The sequence below is a fragment of the Hemitrygon akajei genome, chromosome 4 (assembly GCF_048418815.1).
Source record: "Hemitrygon akajei chromosome 4, sHemAka1.3, whole genome shotgun sequence".
In the NCBI taxonomy this organism is placed as follows: domain Eukaryota; kingdom Metazoa; phylum Chordata; class Chondrichthyes; order Myliobatiformes; family Dasyatidae; genus Hemitrygon; species Hemitrygon akajei.
In genome coordinates, this window is record NC_133127.1 from 27142905 (window position 1) to 27168968 (window position 26064).

The window sequence follows — 26064 nt, forward strand, 5'->3', positions numbered from 1 at the left end:
GCAAGGGTTGAGCCTTGTCCAGTACTCTGGTATTTCCGAACTACTCATGGATTTCCGAATAGGAAGCGTAAGTTTTAAATGAGACCAATGGTAACAGAATCCCTGGTATGATGGCTGGACCCACATGGAAATCCATCAGAGTTGGTCATTCTGTGTACAGAGGCCAAGAAGCTAGGTTAAATGGATCACATCTTTTTACATTGCAGGAGAAATGTGCACAGTATTGGCCATCAGAAGGAACTGTATCTTACGGCGATATTACAATTGAAATAAAAAAGGAAGAAGAAAGTGAAAGTTACACAGTGCGTGATTTACTGGTGACTAACACACGGGTAAGCTTTAATGTCATTTTATGCTACCATATCCGGAACAGATTTATAATAAAATTAGAGCAGATGTATTTGGAAAGAGAAAGAAATTGGGGTAAAGGTCCTTGGCTTCTAATTGGTTATGACATTATTTTATTCTATTGCTTCTTACAGAATGTCTCTTAAAAATATATTGGACTCTACTACTTTATTGTTTAATTCTATTCCTTGAAAACAAATTTCAGTTCTTGCTGCCATATTATGGGCTTATTAGCTTGTTAGGAACTGGATGCATTGCTGACTGCCGAAAAGCTGAGTAAAACCATTGACAGCCTGCCTACTGGGAAAGCATCAGGATTGGATGGCATTCCACCAGAGGTCATCAAATGCGCAAAGGGTGTTCTGTTAAACCACTTGCACGAACTGCTATGCCAGTGCTGGATAGAGGGAGCAGTGCTGTAAGGCATGAGAGACTGCAACATTGTCACCCTATATAAGAACAAAGGGGACAGAAGTGATTGTAACAACTACAGGGGTCTTCTTGCTGAGCATCATTGGGAAGGTCTTTGCCAGAAAGGTATATCTCGAGTTTCAGTGCTGTTTCAGGTCAGAACTCTCCACAATTGACATGATGTTCTCCCTTCGACAGCTACAAGACAAGTGCAGAGAGCAAAGACAACTACTCTACATCGCTTTCATTGACCTCACGAAGGCCTTCGACCTTGTGAGCAGAGACGGCCTGTTCAAAATCCTCGCCAGGATTGGTTGTCCCCCACGGTCCTTCCATTCAGTCATTCCACACAGACATAAAGGGTGTCATTCAGTTTGACTGCTCTTCTTCAGAGGCCTTCAACATCCGCAGTGGTGTGAAGCAGGGCTGTGTGCTTGCCCCCACCATGTTGGGCATCTTCTTCGCAATCATGTTGAAGCACACCTTTGGAACATCAACTGATGGTGTCTACCTCCACACCAGATTGGATGGGAGGCTGTTCAGTCTGTCCTGGCTGAGGGCGAAAACCAAGGTTCGTGAAGTACTTATCAGGGAGATGTTGTTTGCAGACAACACAGCACTGGCAACATACTCTGAAGAGCAACTGCAACATCTCATGGACAGCTTCTCAAGAGCTTGCCAGGACTTCAGCTTGACCATCAGCCTGAAGAAGACCAATGTGTTGGGTCAAGGTGTTGAGCATCCCCCTGCCATTACCATCAACAACTATGAGCTGGAGGTAGTTCGCGAGTTAACATACTTTGGCTCCAGACGGATCAGACAAGCAGCCTCAACATTCGCCAGGCTGACAAAGAGAGTCTGGGAGAGCAAAAAGCTGATGACGTACACCAAGGTTGCAGTCTACAGGGCCTGCATCCTCAGCACACTGCATTACAGCAGCAAGGCCTGGAGTCTCTACTCTAGACAAGAGCAGCGTCTCAGCGCCTTCCACTTTCGCAGCCTGAGACGCATCCTGGACATCAGGTGGATTGATCGTCACCAACAACGAGGTTCTGGCTCGCGCTCAGATACCCAGCCTCTTCACCCTGCTCCAAAAACACTGTCTCCACTGGCTGGGCCACGTACACCGCATGTCAGACGGGAGGATCCCGAAGGACCTGCTGTATGGGAAACTGGCCTCCAGCAAGAGAGCACAAGGTTGGCTCCATCTTCTTTTCAAAGATGTCTACATGAGAGACATGAAGTCACTGAACATGAACGTTGAGAGGTGGGAGGACATTGCAAGCGATTGCTCTTGCTGGAGGCTGGAACTACGCAGAGGTCTAAAAAGAGGAGAAGAGAAGCTGACGCTTGCTGCTGAAGAAAAACACACTCACCAAAAAAACAACACCAAGGCAACACTGGAAGACAGTGCCTTCAAGTGCAGTCGCTGCAGCCGAGACTGTCACTCCTGTGTGGGCCTCTACAGCCACAACAGATGCTGCTCTACCAACACAGACTGAAGCAAGACTTTCCAGGCGCAGATCCATGGTCTCGCGAGACTAACGGATGCCACCACCAAGCTTGTCCTGAAACTGCTTACAGTGATTTTTTTTTTAATGTATTTTTTATTGGGGGAAAAATAGATTGAGGATTCTCAATTGCTCTCTGTATCTAATATTACATTTCCCACTTGACTTCGTGCTCCTCTTCAGCCCTTCTTTAGTTTATTTCTGTTATTAAATTTCATTGGCAGAGGAGTGCATTGTTAGTTTTTTTGACCACTGAAGTTCAGAATGTTCTGTTCTGTTCTGTCATTTGCTGCCTATTCTAGACTGGCATGAACAACTGTAAATGACAGCATAACAAGATGTCTCTACATATGAAATCTGGACTGTAAAGGAATGCTTTATTTTATTTTTGTATTCCATTATTTTTGTTCATTCATAAAGATGGTTTTATATAAGAAACTGAATGCTTGGTAGCTTTTGAATCATAAAGTAACCCAGAATGCAAACAGGTCCTTCAGTTCATTGAGATTGTACCAGCCACCACTACCCCATTTACTGCGATCCTGTTGTATTTCTCCATATTCCCCCTAACCCCTAGATTTTACCACACATAGCAAATTAACAAATTAACAGTAGCAAATTAACCTACTGTTCTGCATGTCTTTGGGATGTGGAAGGAAGCAGTAACCCTTAAGGACATGCAGTCAGAGGTCAGCATTGACCCTGGGCCACTGGAGCTGTGAGCAGCTGCTCCATTAGTTATGCCACTGTGCCATTTGGTTTTGGGATTGGTTTTACCCATCAAAGATTTAAAATTATTTATTAAAGTAAGGTCTTTCTTTTTTTCCCTCGCAAGGAAAACAAAGTTCGCCAGATCAGACAGTTTCATTTTCATGGTTGGCCTGAGGTGGGTATTCCTGCTGATGGAAAGGGAATGATCAACCTGATTGCAGCAGTGCAGAAACAACAGCAGCAGTCAGGAAACCATCCAATCACTGTGCATTGCAGGTAAACCACAAGCAACTTACAAGTATGCTATAGATCCAATCTTTCAATTAAAGGTTTTACAACCATGTTGAGAGTTCAAAGTGCATTCCCGGGCATGAAAGCACAATTTGAAATATTTAAATTGGCAATTTAAAATTGTCACTGCATCTAACTGAATGATAGTGTTTCTAATTTCTGACAACTTGGATGTGAGGGAAAGAGAGAAATGATGGTTGTGAAAGAGAAATAACTATTTCCTTCCATCCAGCTACCATGAAGGAAGAGCAACATAATTCCATGTCGGAGTAGTGTGTGAGCCTGAGAGAAACATGTTGGTGCTAGTGTACTCACGTGCCTGAAGCCCTTGCCTACTTGCTGATACAAGTTACAGATATAGAATCTGCTGTCAGAGTTGCCTAGTCGTGCATATCTAAGGCATTTTGACTGAAACCTCCTGTGCCAGTGGTGAAGCCATTGAGTGCTAGTGTTTAGGTTGTTGAATTTAAGCTTATTGCTTTGACGGTATGCTGTTGCATTTTGATAGTTGGAACTGCACTCATCCAGGCAAGTGGAGACCCTTTCTCCTGTGGTCTACAATTCTCTGCTATCAGATTGCTTCTTGTCCAGGCTTTGACCTTTCCCACCCACCTGGCTTTACCTGTCGTGTTGCAGCTAGCCTCTCCCCGGCACACACAAACTGTGAAGAGTAGTATACCATGGGAACACTTAGAATTGACCATTTTGGCAGGGGAAAAAGGGAAAAAGTGGTAAGATGCTGCAGAGGATTCTGGTTATCTAAGTGCATGTTCACAAAAGGCTAAAATACATATATAGTGTGTAATTAAGTAAGTGAACAAGGTTATTTATTGCAGGGGAGATTGAATACAAAGTGGAGGGTTTATAATGTAATTATATAGGGCACTAGGTTACTGTGTTGTGGTGCTCTTCTTCTAGAGGAAAGACATTAATGTGTTGGAAGCAGTTCAGAAGGTTACTAGATTGATAGATTGACCTATGAGAAAAGCTGTTGAACTGGCTAGGCTTGTGTCCATAATGGACAGCTTGATTTTATTATAGAAGGTCCAAGTGAATCTTGGGAGGCTGTGGGGGATCCAGAACTAGAGGTCACTGTTTAAACTTTTGAGAAGTAAGGGGGTCATCCAGTGAAGGCAGAGGTGATGGATTTTGTTTTTCCTTTCTGAGGGATGTAAATCTTTGTAATTCTTCCTCAAAGGGTGGTGATGGAAGAAGAAGGTTTGAATACATTTTAAAGCCAAGGAAGGTAGCTTCTTGATATTTAAGGAAATGAAAATTTGCCATTGGGAATGCAGAGTTGAGGTTACAGTCAGAAAAGCTATCACCTTCTTTCTTTCTTTTTAAATCTTTTTATTAATTTTTTAAACAAACATAAATGAAACATGAATACAAAGTGTTTGAGAGTACATAATTAATAGTTTAAGTAGACATTCAAATATATAATAATCAATATATATAGCCTCCCAAACTCAGAGTATTTATGAACAAAAGAGACAAAAAGAAAAAAAAACAACCCCAAAAAAAGAGAAAGAAAAAAAAACCTAACCAACATGGGCCATTACATAATGTTAAGTACATACAGTAGTGCCAATAACTCCGAACCTCCATCCAAATAATTAAGGATAATCAAAGTGAGGTTTAGGAAAAGATAATTTAACTCATATGAAAATGTTGAATAAATGGTCTCCCAAGTTTCTTCAAATTTAACTGAAGGATCAAAAACAACACTTCTAATTTTTTCTAAACTCAAACAAGAGATAGTTTGAGAGAACCACTGAAATATAGTTGGAGGATTAATTTCTTTACAGTTCAATAAAATAGATCTTCTAGCCATTAATGTAACAAATGCAATCATTCGTCAAGATGAAGAGGATAAACGACTATTATCCACCATTGGTAAACCAAAAATTGCAGTAAAAGGATGCGGTTAGAAATTGATATTCAGAACTCTTGAAATAATACTGAAAATATCTTTCCAGTAATTTTGTAAACAAGGGCAAGACCAAAACATATGGGTCAATGAAGCAACATCAGAATGACATCTGTCACAGGTTGGATTAACATAAGAGTAAAATCTAGCAAGTTTATCCTTAGACATATGAGCTCTATGTACAACCTTAAATTGTATTAGGGCATGTTTAGCACAAATAGAGGACGAATTGACTAATAGTAAAATTTTCTCCCACTGTACACTGGATATAAGACAATGAAGTTCTTCTTCCCATTCCTTCTTAATTTTTTCTGATACTTCTGGCTGTATTTTCATGATCATATTATAAATAATAGCTACTAAACCCTTTTGACAAGGGTTCAGAGCTAAAATTCTTTCGGTAATGTCCAATGGACATAATTTCGGAAAAGACTGTAACTCATTATACAAAAAATTTCTAACTTGCAAATATCTAAAAAAAAATGGGTTTTAGGTAAATTATATTTATTAGATAACTGTTCAAAGGACATAACACTATCATTTAAAAACAAATCACGAAAACATGTTATACCTTTTGTTTTCCATAAGAGAAAAGCTTGATCCATAAAAGAGGGCCGAAAAGAATAGTTAGATATTATAGGGCATGATAAAATAAACTTATTCAAACCAAAAAATTTACGAAATTGAAACCAAATTCGCAATGTATATTTGACTATAGGATTTATTTGTTTATTCAATTTAGATAAATAAAAAGGAAGCGAAGATCCTAAGATTGAAAACAATGAAAAGTCTTGTACAGATTTACATTCCAAATTTACCCATTGTGGGTAGGCAGCTGCAGTCAATTCTTGTGACCAAAATATTAAATATCGTATATTAACTGCCCAATAGTAAAATCTCAAGTTTGGCAAAGCCAAACCACCCTCCTTCTTAGGCTTCTGTAAATATTTTTTACCTAGTCTAGGATTTTTATTCTGCCATAGATAAGAAGATATTTTAGAGTCAATAATATCAAAAAAAGATTTAGGAATAAAAATTGGTAATGCTTGAAATAGATATAAGAATTTGGGTAATACCATCATCTTGATAGCATTAATTCTACCAACCAATGACAAAGATAACGGAGACCACCTGATAGCAAGTTGCTTAATTTGGTCAATTAAGGGTAAAAAGTTAACTTTAAATAAATCTTTATGTTTTTTAGTAATTTTAATGCCTAAGTAAGTAAAATAATCTGTAACCACTTTAAATGGTAAATGTTTATAAATTGGAACTTGCATATTTAATGGAAATAATTCACTCTTATTAAAATTCAATTTATAACCAGACAAGTTACTAAACTGAGCAAACAAGGACGAAATAGCAGGAATAGATCTTTCAGAGTCGGATATGTATAGTAACAAATCATCAGCATATAATGATAACTTATACGTCCCCTCCCCACGAGTAATACCCAAAATATTAGGTGATTCACGAATGGCTATAGCCATAGGTTCCAAAGCGATGTCAAATAGTAAAGGACTTAAAGGACAGCCTTGCCTTGTACCACGAAATAACTGAAAAAAAGGAGATCGTTGATTATTGGTAAAAACCGAAGCCAAGGGTTTATAGTATATTAACTTAATCCATGATATAAATTTTGAACTAAAATTAAAATGCTGCATCGTATTAAATAAATATGGCCATTCAACTCTATCAAATGCTTTTTCAGCATCTAAAGAAATGACGCATTCTAGTATTTTGGATGAAAGAGTATAAATAATGTTAATTAATTTTCTAATGTTAAAAGATGAATAGCAATTTTTAATAAATCCAGTCTGATCTTCAGAAATGATTCGAGGTAAAATATTTTCTAATCTAGTAGCCAAAATTTTACTAAAAATCTTAAAATCCGTATTCAGCAAGGATATAGGCCGATAGGATGCACATTCAATAGGGTCTTTATCTTTTTTAAGGATTAAAGAAATAGAAGCTTCATAAAAAGATTGTGGCAATTTACCTATAATTAATGCATCTTTAAAAATTTTACAAAGCCAAGGAGAAAGTATAGAGGAAAAAGATTTAAAAAATTCTGCAGAATAACCATCTGGACCAGAAGCTTTACCGAAATCATTGAAAAAATAGCCTTTTTTATTTCAGTTTCCGTGATAGGTGTATCTAAGAATACACTATCCTCTACTGTTAATTTTGGAATATTTAATTTCCTTAAAAATTCATCTATTATAGAAGAATCCTCAGCAAATTCTGATTGATATAAAGAATTATAAAAATCTTGAAAGGCTTTATTTATCTCTTTATGGTCGATCGTCAGAGTGCCATCTTGTTTACGAATCCTAGTAATCTGTCGTTTAATCGAAGCAGTTTTCAATTGATTAGCCAATAATTTACCAGACTTATCTCCATATACATAAAACTGGGTTCGAGATTTAATTAACTGATTTTCAATCGAAGAGGATAATAACAAACTATGCTCCATTTGAAGTTCCACTCTTTCTTTATAAAGTTTTTTGCTAGGAGTCACTGAATAAATCTTATCAATTGCTTTGATTTTGTCAACCAATGTTAATATTTTAGAATTTAGAATTAGAACTTCAGCAGAGTATGAAATAATCTGTCCACGAATAAATGCTTTAAAAGTGTCCCATAAAATTCCACTAGAGATCTCTGCTGTAGAATTTGTTGAGAAAAACAAATCAATTTGTTGTTTAATAAAATGAACAAAGTCTAAATCCTGCAATAAAATAGAGTTGAACCTCCAAGATTTAGTATTAATAGATGAATCCATTATCTTAATAGATAACTTCAAAGGTGCATGATCAGAAATGGTAATAGAGTCATATTTACAATCTATAACATCTGTAAGTAAACGGTGATCAATGAAAAAGTAATCAATTCTTGAATAATTATGATAAACGTGAGAAAAGTAAAAAAACTCTTTGTCATTGGGGTGTAAAAAACGCCAAATTTCACAAATTGCTGAATCAGTCATAAAGGAGTTGATAAGAGAGGCGGACTTATTCGGAAGAACTTGTGTGGACTTGGATCTATCCATCGAAGGGTTTAAACAACAGTTAAAATCCCCACCCATTATCAGTCTATACTGATTCAAATTGGGAAAGGATGTAAATAGACACTTAAAAAATTCAGGACAATCAGTATTTGGAGCATAAACATTAACTAAAACTACTTTTTGATTAAAAAGTAGACCAGTAATAAGCAAAAATCTACCTTGTGGGTCTGAAATTGTTTCATGATGTATAAAGGAGGTTGAAGAATCTATAAAAATAGAAACGCCTCTTACTTTGGCTTGAGAATTCGAGTGATATTGTTGGCCTTTCCAAAACCTAAAAAAGCGTTGACTATCCACCTTCCTTACATGAGTCTCTTGTACAAAGATAACATTAGCATTCATTCTATGGAATACTTAGAATATTTTTTTCCGTTTGATCGGATGATTTAAACCATTAGTATTCCAAGAAACAAAATTAATAACCCTACCCATATTGACAATATTTATTACAATTAACACATAAGGTTAAAAAAAAGATGAACTCATGAATCCGGAAGAGGAAAGTAAGTTCAAGGAGGAACCGGAAGTCACGACACTGCAACCATTTTTGTAGTTTCATATAAGCCCATGAAGTAAAACTAAGCACAAAGCAAGCAGAAAGAAAAGAAAAAAGAAAAATCACCCTCCCTCCACCCTCAAAACCCCGGGAAAAAAGCCAAAAAGAGGCAAGCAAGCAATCTAACACTAAAATTACCCCCATGTCTCAAGACGGCAACTCAAACAAAAAAAAAGTTGAAGCTGTCACCTTATTAAATAGCATAGCAGGTCTGAGGAGATGAGTGGGCTATTAGTGTTATAAATGAGGTGAGTGAAGGAAGATGCTAGAGTCAAACTTGCTTTTTAGCTTTGTGTGTGTGTGTTTTTGTGAATTCCATTGTGTTGCTTTGTTTTGTGAGTGCCTGCAAGAAGGCGAGTCTCAAGGCTTTGTATGGTATATGTACTTTGATAATAAATTTGAATTTTGAACTTTGCAGCCTTTAACCATTTCACAAACCAAATCATCTGGAATTTCTCAAGTTATATAAAGGATAAGACACAGTTAATCAGGATAATCAGGAAAACACAAGAAATGGAAAAAGAAAGAAAAGGCAGAAAAGAAATATATGCACCCGCAAAAAGACAACCACAAGTCACAAATAAGAGCAAATGGTTTAACGTCATATTAAATCATACATCAATAATTTCCGATACATTGTATGTACCGTAAAAGGTAATTAACAGTAAACTGCGTGTTTGTGGAATTGCACAAATAAAAGTGAGTTTAGGGGCTTTAGCAAGGATCAAATTGAATCAGACAGACACCTCCCATTTTAAACCAGTATTTATATTTGTAATTCATGCTTCATATTCTTACAGTGCTGGAGCTGGAAGGACAGGAACTTTCTGTGCCCTGAGTACTGTTTTGGAAAGGGTGAAGGCTGAGGGCATCTTGGATGTATTTCAAACAGTAAAGAGTCTACGGCTACAGAGACCACATATGGTCCAGACACTGGTAAGTGTTGTTTACTAAACAACAACGGTAGAATGATCCACTCAGAAATTTAAGCTAATCCCTACTGCGTATTCAAGTGAATATTCCCTCCAATCTCTGCATATTCATGTGCCTGTCTAAGAGCCTATTCATCATCTTTATCATATTTACCTTCTTTACTACTGGCAGTGCATTCCAAGCACCCTTTGTTCTCTTTGTAAAACAAAATTACTCTCGCACTTCTTTGAGCACCTTAAATACATGCCCTTTAGTATTACATGTTTCAACTCTGTGGAGGAAGATACCAGCTGTCTATGACCCTCATAATCTTATATTGAGGCCTCTCCTCAACCTCTGCCGCTTAAAAAACAACCCTTGATTGTTCAACCTCTCATCATAGCATGTTCCCTCTATTTCAAGTAACAAGCTTGTAAATTATTTCTGCACTTTCTCCAAAGCCTCGATATCCTTCCAGTAATGGGGTGACCAAAATTGAACACAGTAGTCCAAATGAGGCCTAAACAGAGTTTAATAAAGTTGCAACATAATATCCTGACTCTTGAACTTAGTGCCTCAACTAATAATAGCAAGTATGCCATAACCCTGCACATCAGGTAGTGCAGCCATTTTCAGAGAGCTATGGGCTTGGCTCCCAAGATCCCTCTGTACATCAGTGCTTTTAAGAGTCCTGCCATTAACTCTGTATTTTCCCTTTATATTTGATCACCCAAAGTACAACACCTCACACTTGGCTGGATATAGGCCATCTGCCATTTCACTACCCATATCTGCAACTGATCTATATCTCATTGTATTCTTTGGCAGTCTTCTACACTATTCACGTTGCCACCAATCTTTGTATTGTTTGTGAATTTACTGACTTACCAAACCACATTTTCATCCCGGTAATTTACATTTATCACAAGCAGCAAAAGTCCCTGCAGAGCATCACTATTCACAGACATCTGACCAGAATAAGTCCCATTGACCATTACCCTCTGTTGTCTTCCATGTGCAAGGCAATTCCAAATCCAGATGGCCAAGTCACCATGGAGCCCATGTATTTAAATCTTCTGGATGTGCCTAGCATGTGGGACTTTGTCAAATACCTTACTAAAATCCACGTAGGCAACATCTACAGCCCTCATTACATATATCACCTTTGTCACATTCTGAAAAAAACTGCAAATTAGTAAGATATTTCTTGCCCTCTGCAAAGCCATACTGACTATTAAACACGAGAATCTTCAGATGCTGGAAATCCAGAATAACATACACAAAATGTTGGAGGAACTCAGCAGGTCAAGCAGCATCTATGGAAAGGAATAAAGATTTGACATTCATTAGCCATGGTTCTCCAAATGCTCATAAATCCTATCCATACAAATGCTATCCAGCTGCTTCCCTGCCACTCACCTGTCTATATATAGTTTCCAGAATTATCCATATTTCCCTTCTTAAGTAATGGAACCACATTAACTTTTTGCCAATCCTTCAGGACCTTGCTTCTGGCTGGAGAGGGCACAAGGGTTTTGGTGAAGACCTCTGGAACCTTGTTTCTTATCTCAGTCATTACCTGGAGTATTACTCATCACACTGGCAACATATCCAATTATGTTATTCAGGAGACCCAGCACTATCTCTTAACATCGCAAACTGCCCTAGCATGCTTCACACAGAACTCACTGTCCTTCATATCCTCCTTCGTAAATACCAACACACTCAATTATGACCCCACCCACCCACTCCACTGCCTCAAATCACATGTTCTCTCCCTTATCCTTGTTGTCCTTCCCTTTTCCTTGTTAACTTTTTGCTCTTAATGTAGATGTAGAATGCCTTGGGGTTCTCTTTAATCCTTCTTGTCGAAGACTTTTCTTGCCCCCTCCTGTTTCTCCTTATTCCCTTCTTGAATTCACAAGAACAGAAACTACCTAAATTAATTAATTTTAATTAGGTCCTGAAGCATTTGATGGTTTAGAAGCAACACAATCAGAACTTTTTTCTGTTAATACTCTCAGAACCTTTGTATTTATTAACAAGAAGAGAAAACACTTGCCTATAAGCAAAATGTACTTTTTGCCTGCATGTTGAATGAAACAGCAAATTTTTTTGTGAACTTTAAGACTTTGGTTATAGTGGACACGTGTTTCTATGTGCAAGTCAAACCAAATGGGTAAAGTCCTGTTATTCTTTTAAATGCTATGTTGCTCCTTTTGATATCTTGTAGCTATTACATTTACAGTGGTACTGAAGGCTTTTAATAGATTAAGAGATCTGTGACTTGTTGCAGTGAAATATGTTAAAACACATTGTACATCACGAAGTCCAGTGATAATGTGGTTTGAGTAATGGAGTTGTCATTCTTCTACCCACAGTGGAGTCCACAAATAGCATCCAGATGATTGATGTTTTTTCTTGGTTATGGTTACTAAGATAATGTTTGTTATAATGTTTTGCAATCTCCCAGTTCTTTAATAATGCTATTAAATGTTTTATGTTCAGCTGAAATACTAGATCAGGACCTTCAGTTTAATGTCTAAGCAATAAAACAAACCTTTGACATCAAAGACAATATGTAGGTAGCCCTACTAGAGAGGGGCAACATTGAACATTCTTCTGGGAAATGAAGCAAGCCAGGTAATTGAAGTGTCAGTGGGAGCAGCACTGTAGGACTTGTCATCATAATGCTATTAACCATAATTATCTCTCTCTCTCTCTCTCTCTCTCTCTATCTCTATCTCTTTCACCCCTTAATGCCTAGGTGGCACATGGGGCCTCCACAGGGTCTTCCATTTCTGCCAGTCTTTCGCTCTGCTGCTCGCCGTTACCCAGTTCATGCCTACTTCTTTCAGTTCTGCTTCCACACATCTTCGCCACGTCATTTTGGGCCTGCCCCTACTTCGCTTTCCCTGTGGAGTCCACTTTAGTGCTAGTTGATCATTTCCCATTCTCATTACATGGCAAATAGTAAGCTTTTAATACTGAGGGACAGAATGTTCAGGGACAGCACCCTGAGAACCCTGTTTGACAAAGAGCATTGAGGCTCTGCTGAAGAAAAAGGAGGCATATTACAGGTATATGCAGCTGGGTTCAAGCGACTCCCTTGAGGAGTATAAGAGATTTAAAAGTTCACTTATGTGGGAAATAATTATGACAAAAAGAGGTCATGAGATAGCACTGGCAGATAAGGTAAAAGAGAACCCTTGGGGATCCTACAAGTATGTTGCAAGCAAAAAAATTAATTAGAGAGGGTATAACATCTCCCTTCGAAGTAGTTACCTATGTGTGGAGCCATAATGATGGGTGAGATTTTAAATAAGTATTTTCCACCTGTATTTACTGTGGAGAAGGTCATGCAAGTTAATAAATTAAGCACCTTAAAACTATGCTCCCCCCCCCCCCCCGTGTTAGCCATTTCAACCCTCAGAAAAAGCCATCATTGCCCCTTATAATCTTATATACCTCTATCAGGTCACTTCTCATCCTCCTTTGCTCCAAGGAGAAAAGTTCACTCAACCTGTTCTCATAAGGCATGCTCTCCAAATCAGGCAACATCCTTGTAATTCTCCTCTGCACTCTGTATAGTATGCACATTGTTCCTGTAGTGAAGTGACCAGAACTGAACACAGTACTCCATGTGGGGTCTAACTAAGGTCTTGTATAGTTGTAACATTACCTCATGGCTGTTGAACTCAATCCCATGATTGATGAAGGCCAACACACCGTACGCCTTCTTAACAACACCGTCAACCTACACTGCAGCTTTGAGTGTCCTGTGGACATAGACCTCAAGATCCAGCTGATTCTCCACACTGCCAAGAGTCTTACCGTTAATATCATATTCTGTTTTCAAATTTGACCTACCAAAATGAACCACTTCACACTTGTCTGGGTTTCCTTCAAGAAAGGCTGCAAGGAAGAGCCAAGAACCTACAGACCAATGGGTCTTAACATCAGTGGCAGAGAGATAACTGGAAGGGATTCTGAGGACAGAATCCGCCAGCATTGGAAAGGCAAGGACTTTGAGTGTGGAAAATCATGACTCCTAAATTGATTGAGTTTTTTTGAGAAGTTGACCAGGAGAATTGATGAGACATGGTCTACATATGCTTTAACAAGGCCTTGACAAGGATAGGCTGTTTTGAAAGGTTAAGTCATATACAATCTAAGGTAAGCTAGCCAACTGGAGTTCAGAGGGTATGGGGTTTTAAGTGGAGTGGGGGAGGAAATACATGTTTATAGTCAGGAGCATGTCATTATTAGGAAGATGGGAATCTTAGATATCTTGGGGTTTATGAGGGAGGATAAATCCCCAAGATTGTATAAGATGTGTCTCAGAACATGATGTGAAATTAGTGAAGTGATTGTTGGGACCAGATAGAGATTTTTGTATTGTTGTTAGCCATAGACAAGGTACCAGAAAGCGGGAGCATTTAAGAGGGGCCACAAGAATTAGCCAAAGGCCAATGAGCCATACGTTAGTGGAAGTGAAATTGTCATTTTGGGAGAAAGCATGTCTCGCAATCTTGATTTAAACTTCTTAAGGCGGCAGCAAAGGAGATTGTTAAAGACAGGGCTGTTGATGTCTGTATAAACTTTAGTAAAGCATTTGACAAGGCTGATCCAGAAGGTTAAGGACACTGGATCCAAGGCATGCTGGCTAATTGAATCCAAAATTGGCTTGGTTTAGGAGACAGAAGGTAGTGATGAAAGGATATTTTTCTGAGTGGATGTTTGTGATTAGTGGTGGGTCATATGGATCAGTGCTGGAACCTTTGCGGTTTATGATATCAGTGATTTGGATGTGAATATGGGAGCTATGGTTTCTAAGTCTGCGGGTGATATGAAACTTAAAGGTGGTGTGCATGTTTGGTTAAGGCTACAGCAGGATATAGATCAGATCCAAGGCTTGGTAAAGGCATATAGAATTTAATCCTGACAAGTGCAAGTTTTTGCTTTGAAGCTAAAGAGCTGGTGGGTTGTGGGGGGGGGGGGGGGTGGTACCTAAGAAAGTATTTAAGATTATGAGAATTGTAGATGTAGATAGTCACAATTCTTATCACTTGGCGGAGGTATCTAAACAAGAAGGTATAGGCTTAAATTCAAAAGTTTTTAAGGCAGATCAGAAGTAAATTTTAGTTTTGTAGTTGATAATAAGAATATGCTGCCAGGGGAGCTGTTGGAATCAGATACCATTGCAATGTTTGAGAGGCATTTAGACACACATTTAAATAGGCAAGGTGGAGGCAATGTCCTAATGTGGCTAAATGGGATTAATCTAGATGGGCGGAGAGATCATGTGGTGGACCAAAGAGCCTGTTTCTGTGCTGTACAACTTTATAACTGCCTGATGTTCAGGAGCATGCATGTTTATACACCGGGCATTATCATGTACATCAAGTCAAGGAATTAAGGAATCCTGCCAATTTTTCAGCTTAGGATAAAACATTTTGTTGGGACTAACCAACTTGTTTTTCTTTCCTCCTGTCCCAAGCAAAACGTTCTTCAGAATTGTGTCCTAGTTTTGATTGAAAGTTTATTCAGCCTTTGTCATTTGTAGTTGTATGTAAAAGCAGGTTTATACTGTCCTCCTTTACAGATTTTGTGTCCCTGATTGCTGTGAGCTTTCATTAAAAAACTTATAATTCTCCACTTGTGGGTTCATTAGGTACATTTAATGTCAGAGAAATGTATACAATATACATCCTGAAATTCTTCTTCTTTGCATACATCCACGAAAACGGAGTGCCCCAAAGAATGAATGACAGTTAAACGTTAGAACCCCAAAGCCACACTCCCAGCTCCCCTTCCCACATACAAGCAGCAGCAAGGCAACACCCTCCCCCCCCAGCAAAAATGCATCAGCACCCTCCACCGAGCACTCAAGTGTGCAGTGAAGTATCAGTAAAGACACAGACTGGCAGTACCCCAAAGACTAATGGTTCACCCAGTAATTTGACATACACAGGCTCTCTCTCTCTCTCTCTCCCTCCCTAATAAGGGAAAAAGAGGTGTCCCCGTTTCACAGAGGGGAGACATAACAAATTCCTGCTTTATGATCTGACTAAGCACATTGATGAAGGATGTGACTAAACACATTGAACACTTTGATGAAGGAAGAGCAGTAGATGTAGTGTATATAGATTTCAGCAAGGCATTTGATAAGGTACCCCATGCAAGGCTTATTGAGAAAATAAAGAGGCATGAGATCCAAGGGGACATTGCTTTGTGGATCCAGAACTGGCTTGCCCACAGAAGGCAAAGAGTGGTTGTAGACGGGTCATATTCTGCATAGAGATCCGTCACCAGTGGGGTGCCTCAGGGATCTGTTCTGGGACCCTTACTCTTCATGATTTTTATAAATGACCTGGGTGAGGAAGTGGAGGGATGGTATAGTAAGTTTGCTGATGACACAAAGGTTGGAGGTGTTGTGGATAGTGTGAAGGGTTGTCCACACTCAGAGGCTACAGAGGGACATTGATGGATGCAAAACTGGCTGAGAAGTAGCAGATGGAGTTCAACCCAGATAAGTCTGAAGTGGTTCATTTTGGTAGGTCAAATATGATGGCAGAATATAGTATTAATGGTAAGACTCATGGCAGTGTGGAAGATCAGAGGGATCTTGGAGTCTGAGTGCATAGGACACTCAAAGCAGCTGCACAGGTTGACTCTATGGTTAAGAAGGCATACGGTGTATTGGCCTCCATCAATCGTGATTTGAATTTAGGAGCCAAGAGGTAAAGTTGCAGCTATATAGGACCCTGGTCAGACCTCTCTTGGGGTACTGCGCTCAGTTCTGGTTGCCTCACTACAGGAAGGATGTGGAAGCCATAGAAAAAGTGCAGAGGAGATTTACAAGGATGTTGTCTCGATGGGGAGCATGCCTTATTTGAATAGGTTGAGTGAACTCAGCCTTTTTTCATTGGAGCAATGGAGGATGAGAGGTGACCTGATATAGGTGTATATAAGATGATGAGAGGCATTGATCATGTGGATTGTCAGCGGTTTATTCCCAGGGCTGAAATGGTGACCACAAGAGGACACAGGTTTAAGGTGCTGGGGAGTAGGTAGAGAGGAGTGTCAGGGGTAGGTGTTTTTTTTTACTCAGAGTGGTGATTGCGTGGAATGGACTGCCAGCGACAGTGGTGGAGGCAGATACGATAGGGTCTTTTAAGAGACTTTTAGATAAGTACATGGAGTTTAGTAAAATAGAGGGCTAAAGGTAAGCCTGGTAATTTCTAAGGTAGGAACATGTTCGGCACAACTTTGTGGGCCGAAGGGCCTGTATTGTGCTGTAGGTTTTCTATGGTTCTATGATGTTAAAAGTCTGTTGCGTTGCTTTTTCCGAGCTCTGCGCCCAGAGAGTTAGGCCCAGAAAGGCTCAGGTCTCTGGATACACATCCCACAGCAGCCAGCTGCTCCTGATGTTCCATGTTCTCCCACGATGCCTCACCCCAAAGGCATGCTGGGCTTCCAGGCCGCGTCCTTGGGATATCAAAAAGCGTCTGGTTGTGAGGCCCTGAGAGCTGATTTCATTTCCACAAAGAACCAAATTCAGGGTCAGGGTCTTCAAAAGAACCTTGAAAAGAAAAAAAAAGAGAGATCAAAGATAGGAATAGAGCTGTTTCCGAAGATGCAAGCTGTTTCCAAAAAGTCACTGTTTAGCACCATCATTACTTCACTCCACCTCTCCAAATTTGCTGCAGCACAAATTTAGTAAAGCATCCTTTCACTATTGGATGTTATATTTAGTAAATGTTGGGAGCTGGCATGACATTGATTGTTATTTTAGTATTTTACTTGAAACTTATGGTTCAAAATATATTTTTTAAACTAATGTGTTTGATAATATCAATGAACTACAACAAATAAATTATTATTTCCTTCTGCAGGAACAGTATGAATTCTGCTACAAGGTTGTGCAAGAATACATTGATGCATTTTCGGATTATGCTAACTTCAAATGAAAAATGGCCTTCGTAATATTTTGTATTATTGTATTTGTTAATATACTGAAACCCGTGTACATATCTAATTGGTTTTAGAGGTTGGTACCATAAGGCTTTCATATTAGCTTGAGATTTTTTATGTCGCAGATGGTTAGCATATTAGTCTCAGTTAAGCAATTTTATTGAGTAATGTGGCCTGATGTTTGGATTAATGTTGATGAGATTTATTTAGTAGCTGCTTCAAAGGGTATTCATTTGAATTCAAAGGAGGAAGGACAGGATTTTTTTTAAAAAAAGGCATCATTACAATATCTATGGTGTTGCTCAGTTGCTGTCCTCAAATCTGATTTATTGTTGCCAGTGCTTTTTGTTATCTCATCTATGATAAATAATCAAGTTTGAAATACCCTTCTGTTATTAACCGATCAGTGCCATTTAGATGTCATACCATTTACTTGGACCATTCTCCTTCTCAGGCATTTAGCAACTTTGTAATTGTACACTTTATATTTTCAATTTCATACCATTTTATTTATCTGATTTGAGGTAGAAACAGTACTTTATTGAGTTATGTAGATAGCCAAAGTGACTTCAGAAACGCTTAATGTGCTACTATATTGTAGAGATGCTGACCTGTAAAGGGAATACAATAAGAAAATACTGCTTTTAAAAAAAGCTTTTTTTTGGTGTGGAGCCTACATTGGCTGAACTGAAAAGTACTGGATATCCTACCTGCATTATTTTTCCACATATCCCAAAATCTGTGTAATGTCCAGGTTTAATTATAAGTAACTTTGGTCTTGTAAAATGAACACATCTCTCTAACTGTTTTTGCATTAAAATACATGGGACTTGTTATAAAGTTCTGTACGAATTTTAAAAAAAATGTGAGCTTTGGGAAATAAATTTGGAAATAAATTCTAGGACAATATAAAAGAATATTCTTTAGCCAAAGCCACTATGTACTGTACATATGAGCTGTAACTTGAAGGGTATTGGATTGTTTGTTATATATGTTTTTAAAATCTACTTGTTTGAGCTTTTGTCTTAATAAGTGGAAAAGTAACTGAAATACTCTGTTGGATGTTTTAAAGATGTGAAAGATTTGTTTGGGATTACCATCATCCCTGAATCACTGCTGCCCCATTTCCTAATTTTATTCCCCAATTAACACTCACCTTTGTGCAAAAGGTGGGAAAAATTATATAAGTAACTTGCACAAGACAGGAGGGTGGGGTGACAGAAAGAAGAGTTCAGTGATTCACATTATCGTATGTGTCAAATCTGGACCAAAAATAATCAGATTATTGTTTCAAAAAATCTCAATTTAGTTTTAAAATTAATAATTGTTTTAAAAAGAATAGTTGTTAAATGTCTTTAGTTAGTCATTTGCTCCTAACAATTATATTTTTTCTTAAAATGTACAAATAACTGCAATTTCTTAACCTGTATTTATTTTTTTATGATAAGGAGAAAATTTGGTGGATTTTTTTAATTTTATCTTTTAGTAGTTTAGGAGCACTCATTGTTAGATAATCTAAAGTTGAGTCATTGTTTGTTAAAATAACTTAAATAATGACCTGTACAACATACAGTGCACAGTCCCATTAAGTTATTTGGAATTTTAATCATATCACATTTTGGGAAAACATGGCACAGCTGTTTACCAGTTTCTCCAATAGTGCATTCAGTAGATAGACTATGGTAATTTACTATATGTTATATGGATTTAATGTCAACTGCCTACCTTCAGTAATTCTGATATCACTGACCACACTAGTATAAATGGGTATTGTCTGAATCCCTGACTCTTGAAACTTTGGTATTTTGGGACAATGGCTAAACTACAGCTATAATCAGAATAAATGTGCTCATTCAAAAAAAAAGGTTCATTTGCTTCTCTTTTGTTTGGTTTAAATAAATTAATAGATATGAACTTTTTTTGAGAGTTTGAAGATTTTTGTCACCGCACTGGATAGGGTTGCAATGTAATGAGCCTTCTATATTTCTCATATCTTCACAAATCTCACATTTGATTTATAACTGCTAACAAAGACTGATTTAAGCAAAATATAAATTGAATACCTTCCTGCTCTCAGATTCTATCAGAGTATTTATAAATTAATCAATGTTAGGAAAAAATGTTCTCCCTTTCAGGAAGTGTTTTGTGGAGCTCCTGAGTTGATGGTCAACCAAATGAAGGCACCTATGTGTCAAATTCAATAAATGACACAATCAATAAAATAACAATGCTACAGCACTCCTGCAATTTTGCAGTTTGTCGTAAATTTTCAGCTGAGAGAATCTGTATTGCTTGAATTTGATGGGAGGTTTGTGTTAGGGAAATTAATTTGCTAAGAAAGTTTGATTAAAGTTGGTCACAAGTAAATTAGTCATAGACTTCAAAGTAAAGACAGATTTATTCACGGTATCAAGGGGAGTTGGGCGCTAATGGTGGGTTTTGAACTCCAAATAGTACAGGGAGCACAGATCCTTTTATACATCGATCAAAACACAGAGGCTGTTCCTTCTCTTGTGATGAGCTATACCCAGAGCACCAATCAAAAATTAAAAATTTAGTTCTGTGAACAACTTTATATTAACAGTTTGTCCCATGTCCTTGAGGCTAATTCTTAGAAGATAAGCAACTGCAAGTATTTATTCTCAGACCTTTCTCTGCTAAAAATCAGGGCCATATCTCTCACAAACTAACTGGTTTTCATACTCAAAAGCCTATATGAACTCTTCGTCTATGAAAATCTTTAACTCACAATCTTTTCCCTCCACAATGTCCTCCTTTTTCATTGCAAGATCAACTATATATATCAGAGTTAGTAACCCAGCGGTAGAGGGAGCATTATTAAACATTCCTCTTTATTATACTCTGGGTCATAAGTATCAGCAGTAACTCGAGGGAACATAGAAACAAGGCGATTCATTAAATGGGTAGGTTGCACATCTGAGTCAACTGGTGAAAACACACGCTATTACTATATTGATAGTAATTCCATAACATAGTACCATTGCCCACCAACCACCAAAAATGTTCCCAAAGAGCCCCTGGCCCCAAGCCCCCAGGAGGGTATAGTTATGGAATTCTTCTTTGATTTGCGTATCTTGTTTTACACTTCTGGGGTTTCTACAGTTATATTAATAGCAAAAGGATAGTGAGGGATAAAATTGACCCCTTAGAGAATCAGGGTAGACAGCTATGTGTGGAGCTGAAAGACATGGGGGAGATTTTTGAACAATTTCTTTTCTTCGGTATTCACTAAGGAGAAGGATATTGAATTGTGTAGGGTAAGGGAGACAAGTAGGGAAGTTATGGAAACTATAACGATTAAGAGGAGGAAGTACTGGCGCTTTTAAGGAATATAAAAGTGGATAAATCTCCGGGTCCTGACAGGATATTCCCTTGGACCTTGAGGGAGGTTAGTGTAGAAATAGCAGGGGTTCTGACAGAAATATTTCAAATGTCATTAGAAACGGGGATGGTGCCGGAGGATTGGCGTATTGCTCATGTGGTTCCATTGTTTAAAAAGGGTTCTAAGAGTAAACCTAGCAATTATAGGCCTGTCAGTTTGAAATTACTGGTGGGTAAATTAATGGAAAGTATTCTTGGAATATATAATTATCGGGATAGACAAGGTCTGAATAGGAACAATCAACATGGATTTGTGTGTGGAAGGTCATGTTTGACAAATCTTATTGAATTTTTTGAAGAGGTGACGAGGGTAAAGCAGTGAATGTTGTCTACACGGACTTCAGTAAGGCCTTTGACAAGGTTCTGCACGGAAGGTTAGGAAGGTTCAATTGTTAGGTATTAATATTGAAGTAGTAAAATGGATTCAACAGTGGCTGGATGGGAGATGCCAGAGAGTAGTGGTGGATAACTGTTTGTCAGGTTGGAGGCCGGTGACTAGTGGTGTGCCTCAGGGATCTGTACTGGGTCCAATGTTGTTTGTCATATATATTAATGATCTGGATGATGGGGTGGTAAATTGGATTAGTAAGTATGCAGATGATACTAAGGTAGGTGGCATTGTGGATAATGAAGTAGGTTTTCAAAGTTTGCAGAGAGATTAGGCCAGTTAGAAGAGTGGGCTGAATGATGGCAGATGGAGTTTAATGCTGATAAGTCTGAGGTGCTACATTTTGGTAGGAATAATCCAAATAGGACATACATGGTAAGTGGTAGGGCATTGAAGAATGCAGTAGAACAGAGTGATCTGGGAATAATGGTGCAGAGTTCCCTGAAGGTGGAATCTCATGTGGATAGGGTGGTGAAGAAAGCTTTTGGTATGTTGGCCTTTATAAATCAGAGCATTGAGTACAGGAGTTGGGATGTAATGTTCAAATTGTACAAGGCATTGGTAAGGCCGAATTTGGAGTATTGTGTACAGTTCTGGTCACCGAATTATAGGAAAGATGTCAACAAAATAGAGAGAGTACAAATTTACTAGAATGTTACCTGGGTTTCAGCAATGAAGTTACAGAGAAAGGATGAACAAGTTAGGTCTTTATTCTTTGGAGCGTAGAAGGTTGAGGTGGGACTTGATAGAGGTATTTAAAATAATGAGGGGGATAGATAGAGTTGACGTGGATAGGCTTTTTCCATTGAGAGTAGGGGAGATTCAAACAAGAGGATATGAGTTGAGAGTTAGGGGGCATAAGTTTAAGGGTAACACGAGGGAGAATTTCTTTACTCAGAGAGTGGTAGCTGTGTGGAACAAGCTTCCAGTAGAAGTGGTAGAGGCAGGTTTGGTATTGTCATTTAAAGTAAAACTTGGATAGGTATATGGAGAGAATGGAGGGTTATGGGCTGAGTGTGGGTCAGTGGGACTAGGTGAAAGTAAGCGTTCAGCACGGACTAGAAGGGCTGAGGTGGCCTGTTTCCATGCTGTAATTGTTATATGGTTCTCTGGATATAGTGGGCCAAGTGGATTATGTTTTAAGATTCATCAGGAAGATAGGTACAACATTCCTGTTCTATAACAGCACATGCTCCTTTCTCAGCTAAAATAAAGTCTAAGGCCTTCCTGTTTTGCAGGGCCACAGTTTAGTGGCTATTACTTCAACAGTTAAGCCTAAATAACTTTTATAAGCACAGATGAGTCCAGACGCTAAGGCAATGAAACAAACAAGGCCATATATCGTTAGCCACTTAATTTCCCTTCAGTTTTCCTCCTTTTTCAGTACACTATCAGACTCTGGAAGAGAAGGCTGATACAGTTTACACTTGGTTCTGTGCACCCATTCGGCCTTGGCTTGTACCTTAACTGTTTCTAGCAGCACTTTATAAGGTCCCTTCCACCTAGGGAAGAAAGAGAGTCTTTTCCAGTGATTTAATATATACATAATTGCCTGGCTTAAATTAATGTTTTATTTCCCTCCCCAGGTATGGGCACTTGTAAAAGGGGGTCTAGAACCCATTGGCATCGGTCTTCCCATCAATACTTTAAAAGGGGTCAATCTGGTGGTCCTGTTAACATGTTTTCTCAAGGTATACAGAGCATTCAGCAGTGCCTCAGGTCATTTTAAGCCTGCCTCTAGGCATACTTTTGCCAGAGTATCTTCCAGTATTCCATTCATGCTTTCCACCAATCCCAATGATTGTGGTTGGTAGGGTACATGTCACTCCCAGGAGAATCCCAGAGCTTGCCCCAATGCCTTAGTTAATTTGCCCATAATGTGTGTTCCTCTTTCACTATTAAACTTACAAGGAATTCCAAATCAAAATCGGGTTTATTATCACCAGCATGCGTCGTCAAATTTGTTAACTTAGCAGCAGCAGTTCAGTGCAATATATAACATAGAAGAAAAAAATAAAATAATAAATAAGTAAATCAATTACATTATACATATATTGAATAGATTAAAAATCGTGCAAAAAACAAATAATATAAAAAAGCGAGGTAGTGTTCAAGGGTTCAATGTCAATTTAAGAATAAGATGGCAGAGGGGAAGAAGCTGTTCCTGAATCGCTGAGTGTGTGCTTTCAGGCTTCTGTACCTCCTACCTGATGGTAACAGTGAGAAAAGGGCATGTCCTGGGTGCTGGAGGTCCTTAATAATAGACGCTGCTTTTCTGAGACACCGCTCCTTGAAGACGTCCTGGGTACTTTGTAGGCTAGTACCCAAGATAGAGCCAACTAAAGTTACAACTCTTACAGCTTCTGTTGGTCCTGTGCAGTAGTTCCCCCCCCCCCATACCAGACAGTGATGCAGCCTGTCAGAATGTTCTCCACTGTACATCTATAGAAGTTTTTGAGTGTATTTGTTGACATACCAAATCTCTTCAAACTCCTAATAAAGTATAGTCGCTGTCTTGCCTTCTTAATAACTGCATTGATATGTTGGGACCATGTTATGTCCTCAGAGATCTTGACACCCAGAACTTTAAACTGTTCATTCTCTTCACTTCTGATCCCTCTGTGAGGATTGGAATGTGTTCCTTCATCTTACCCTTCCTGAAGTCCACAACCATCTCTTTCATCTTACTGACATTGAGGCCAGGTTGTTGCTGCAACACCACTCCACTAGTTGGCATATCTCACTCCTGTACACCCTCTCATCACCATCTGAGATTCTACCAACAATGGTTGTATCATCACCAAATTTATAAATGGTATTTGAGCTATGCATAGCCACACAGTCATGGGTATAGAGAGAGCAGAGCAGTGGGCTAAGCACACACCCTTGAGGTGCGCAAGTGTTGATTGTTAGCGAGGATGAAATGTTATCACCAATCTTCACAGATGAGAGTCTTCCAGTTAGGAAGTCGAGGATTCAATTGCAGAGGGAGATACAGACTCCAGGTTCTGTAACTTCTCAATCACGTTTGTGGGAATGATGGTGTTAGATGCTGAGCTATAGTCAATGAACAGAATCCTGACATAGGTGTTTGCATTGTCTAGCTGGTCTAAAACCATGTAAAGAGCCATTGAGATTGCATCTGCTGTTGACCTATTGTGGCAACAGGCAAATTACAATGGGTCCAGGTCCTTGCTGAAGCAGGAGTTCATTCTAGTCATAACCAACTTCTCAAAGCATTTCATCACTGTAGATGTGAGTGCTACCGGACGATAGTCATTAAGGCAGTTCACATTATTCTTCTTAGGTACTGATATAATTGTTGCCTTTTTGAAGCAAGTAGGAACTTCCGCCTGTAGCAGTAAGAGGTTGAAAATGTCCTTGAATACTCCCACCAGTTGGTTGGCAAAGGCTTTCGGAGCCTTACAAGGTACTCCGTTGGGACCTTCTACCTTGCAAGGGTTCACCCTCTAAAGACAGCCTAACATCAGCCTTTGAGATGGAGATCACAGGGTCATAAGGTTCAGCAGGGATCTTCACAGTGGTAGTTATATTCTCCCTTTCAAAGTGAACATAGAAGGCATTGGGTTCATCTGGTGAAGCATTGCTGCCATTCGTGCTATTAGTTTTCACTTTGTAGGAAGTAATGTCCTACAAACTCTGCCAGAGCTGTCGTACACCTGATGTCACCTTCAACCTTGTTCTAAATTGTCTCTTTGCCCTTTGAAATAGCCCTCTGCAAATTATCCCTGGTTTTTTTGGTACGGGCCTGGGTCGCCAGACTCGAATACCAGAGCTGATGACGTACCTCCTGGTTCATCCACGGCTTTTGGTTTGGGAATGTACAGTAAGACTTTGTAGGCACACACTCGTCCACACAAGTTTTAATGAAGTCGGTAACAACTGCAACATACTCATCCAGGTTCGAAGATGAACCCCTGAATACAGTCCAGTGCACCGATTCAAAGTAGTCCTCTAAACACTCCTGTGCTTTCCTTGGCCATAACCTCTTGGTTCTCACTGCTGATGCTGCAGTCTTCAGTCTCCGCCTATATTTAGGGTATAGATGTATAGCCAGGTGATCAGACTTCCGGAAGTGAGGGTGTGGAATAGCACGGTAGGTGTTCTTGATGGTGGTGTAACAATGGTCCAAGATTGGTGGAGGGGCAGGTAGTGTTGAGGAAACAGGTAGAATACAGAAGGACTTAGACTAGGAGAATGGGCAAGAAAGTGGCAAATGAAATACAATGATGGAAAATGCATGGTCATGCACTTCGCTGGTAGAAATAAATGTGCGGACTATTTCCTAAATGGGGAGAAAATCCAGGAATTGGAGATGCAGAGGAACTTGGGAGTCCTTATGTAGAACACGTTGAAGGTTAATTTGCAGGTTGAGTCAGTAGTGATGAAGACAAATGCCATGTTAGCATTCATTTCAAGAGGTCCTGAATACAGGAGCAATGATGTGGTGCTGAGGCTTTATAAGGCAGTGGTGAGGCTTCATCTTGAGTATTGTGAGCAGTTTTGGGCCCCTCATCTTAGAAAAGACGTGCTAAC

General features: G+C 38.9%; 2 protein-coding genes across 6 annotated transcripts in view; both read left to right on the plus strand.

Moving 5' to 3' along the window:
• ptpra (protein tyrosine phosphatase receptor type A) overlaps window positions 1-26064 on the plus strand; it is a 220457-nt gene that overhangs the window by 189478 nt on the left and 4915 nt on the right. For 4 of the 5 annotated variants that reach the window (XM_073042171.1, XM_073042169.1, XM_073042168.1 and 1 more), the window contains 3 exons: window positions 207-332; window positions 3106-3257; window positions 9629-9764. In XM_073042171.1, coding sequence (XP_072898272.1) covers window positions 207-332; window positions 3106-3257; window positions 9629-9764 — 414 coding nt within the window. Of the gene's footprint in view, window positions 1-206; window positions 333-3105; window positions 3258-9628; window positions 9765-17638; window positions 19632-26064 lie in introns of those variants that run through there. The other variant, XM_073042170.1, reaches the window with a different exon arrangement.
• The window catches only part of gnrh2 (gonadotropin-releasing hormone 2), a 252149-nt gene that overhangs the window by 170764 nt on the left and 55321 nt on the right, over window positions 1-26064 (plus strand). The gene's annotated exons all lie outside the window — the stretch shown is intronic.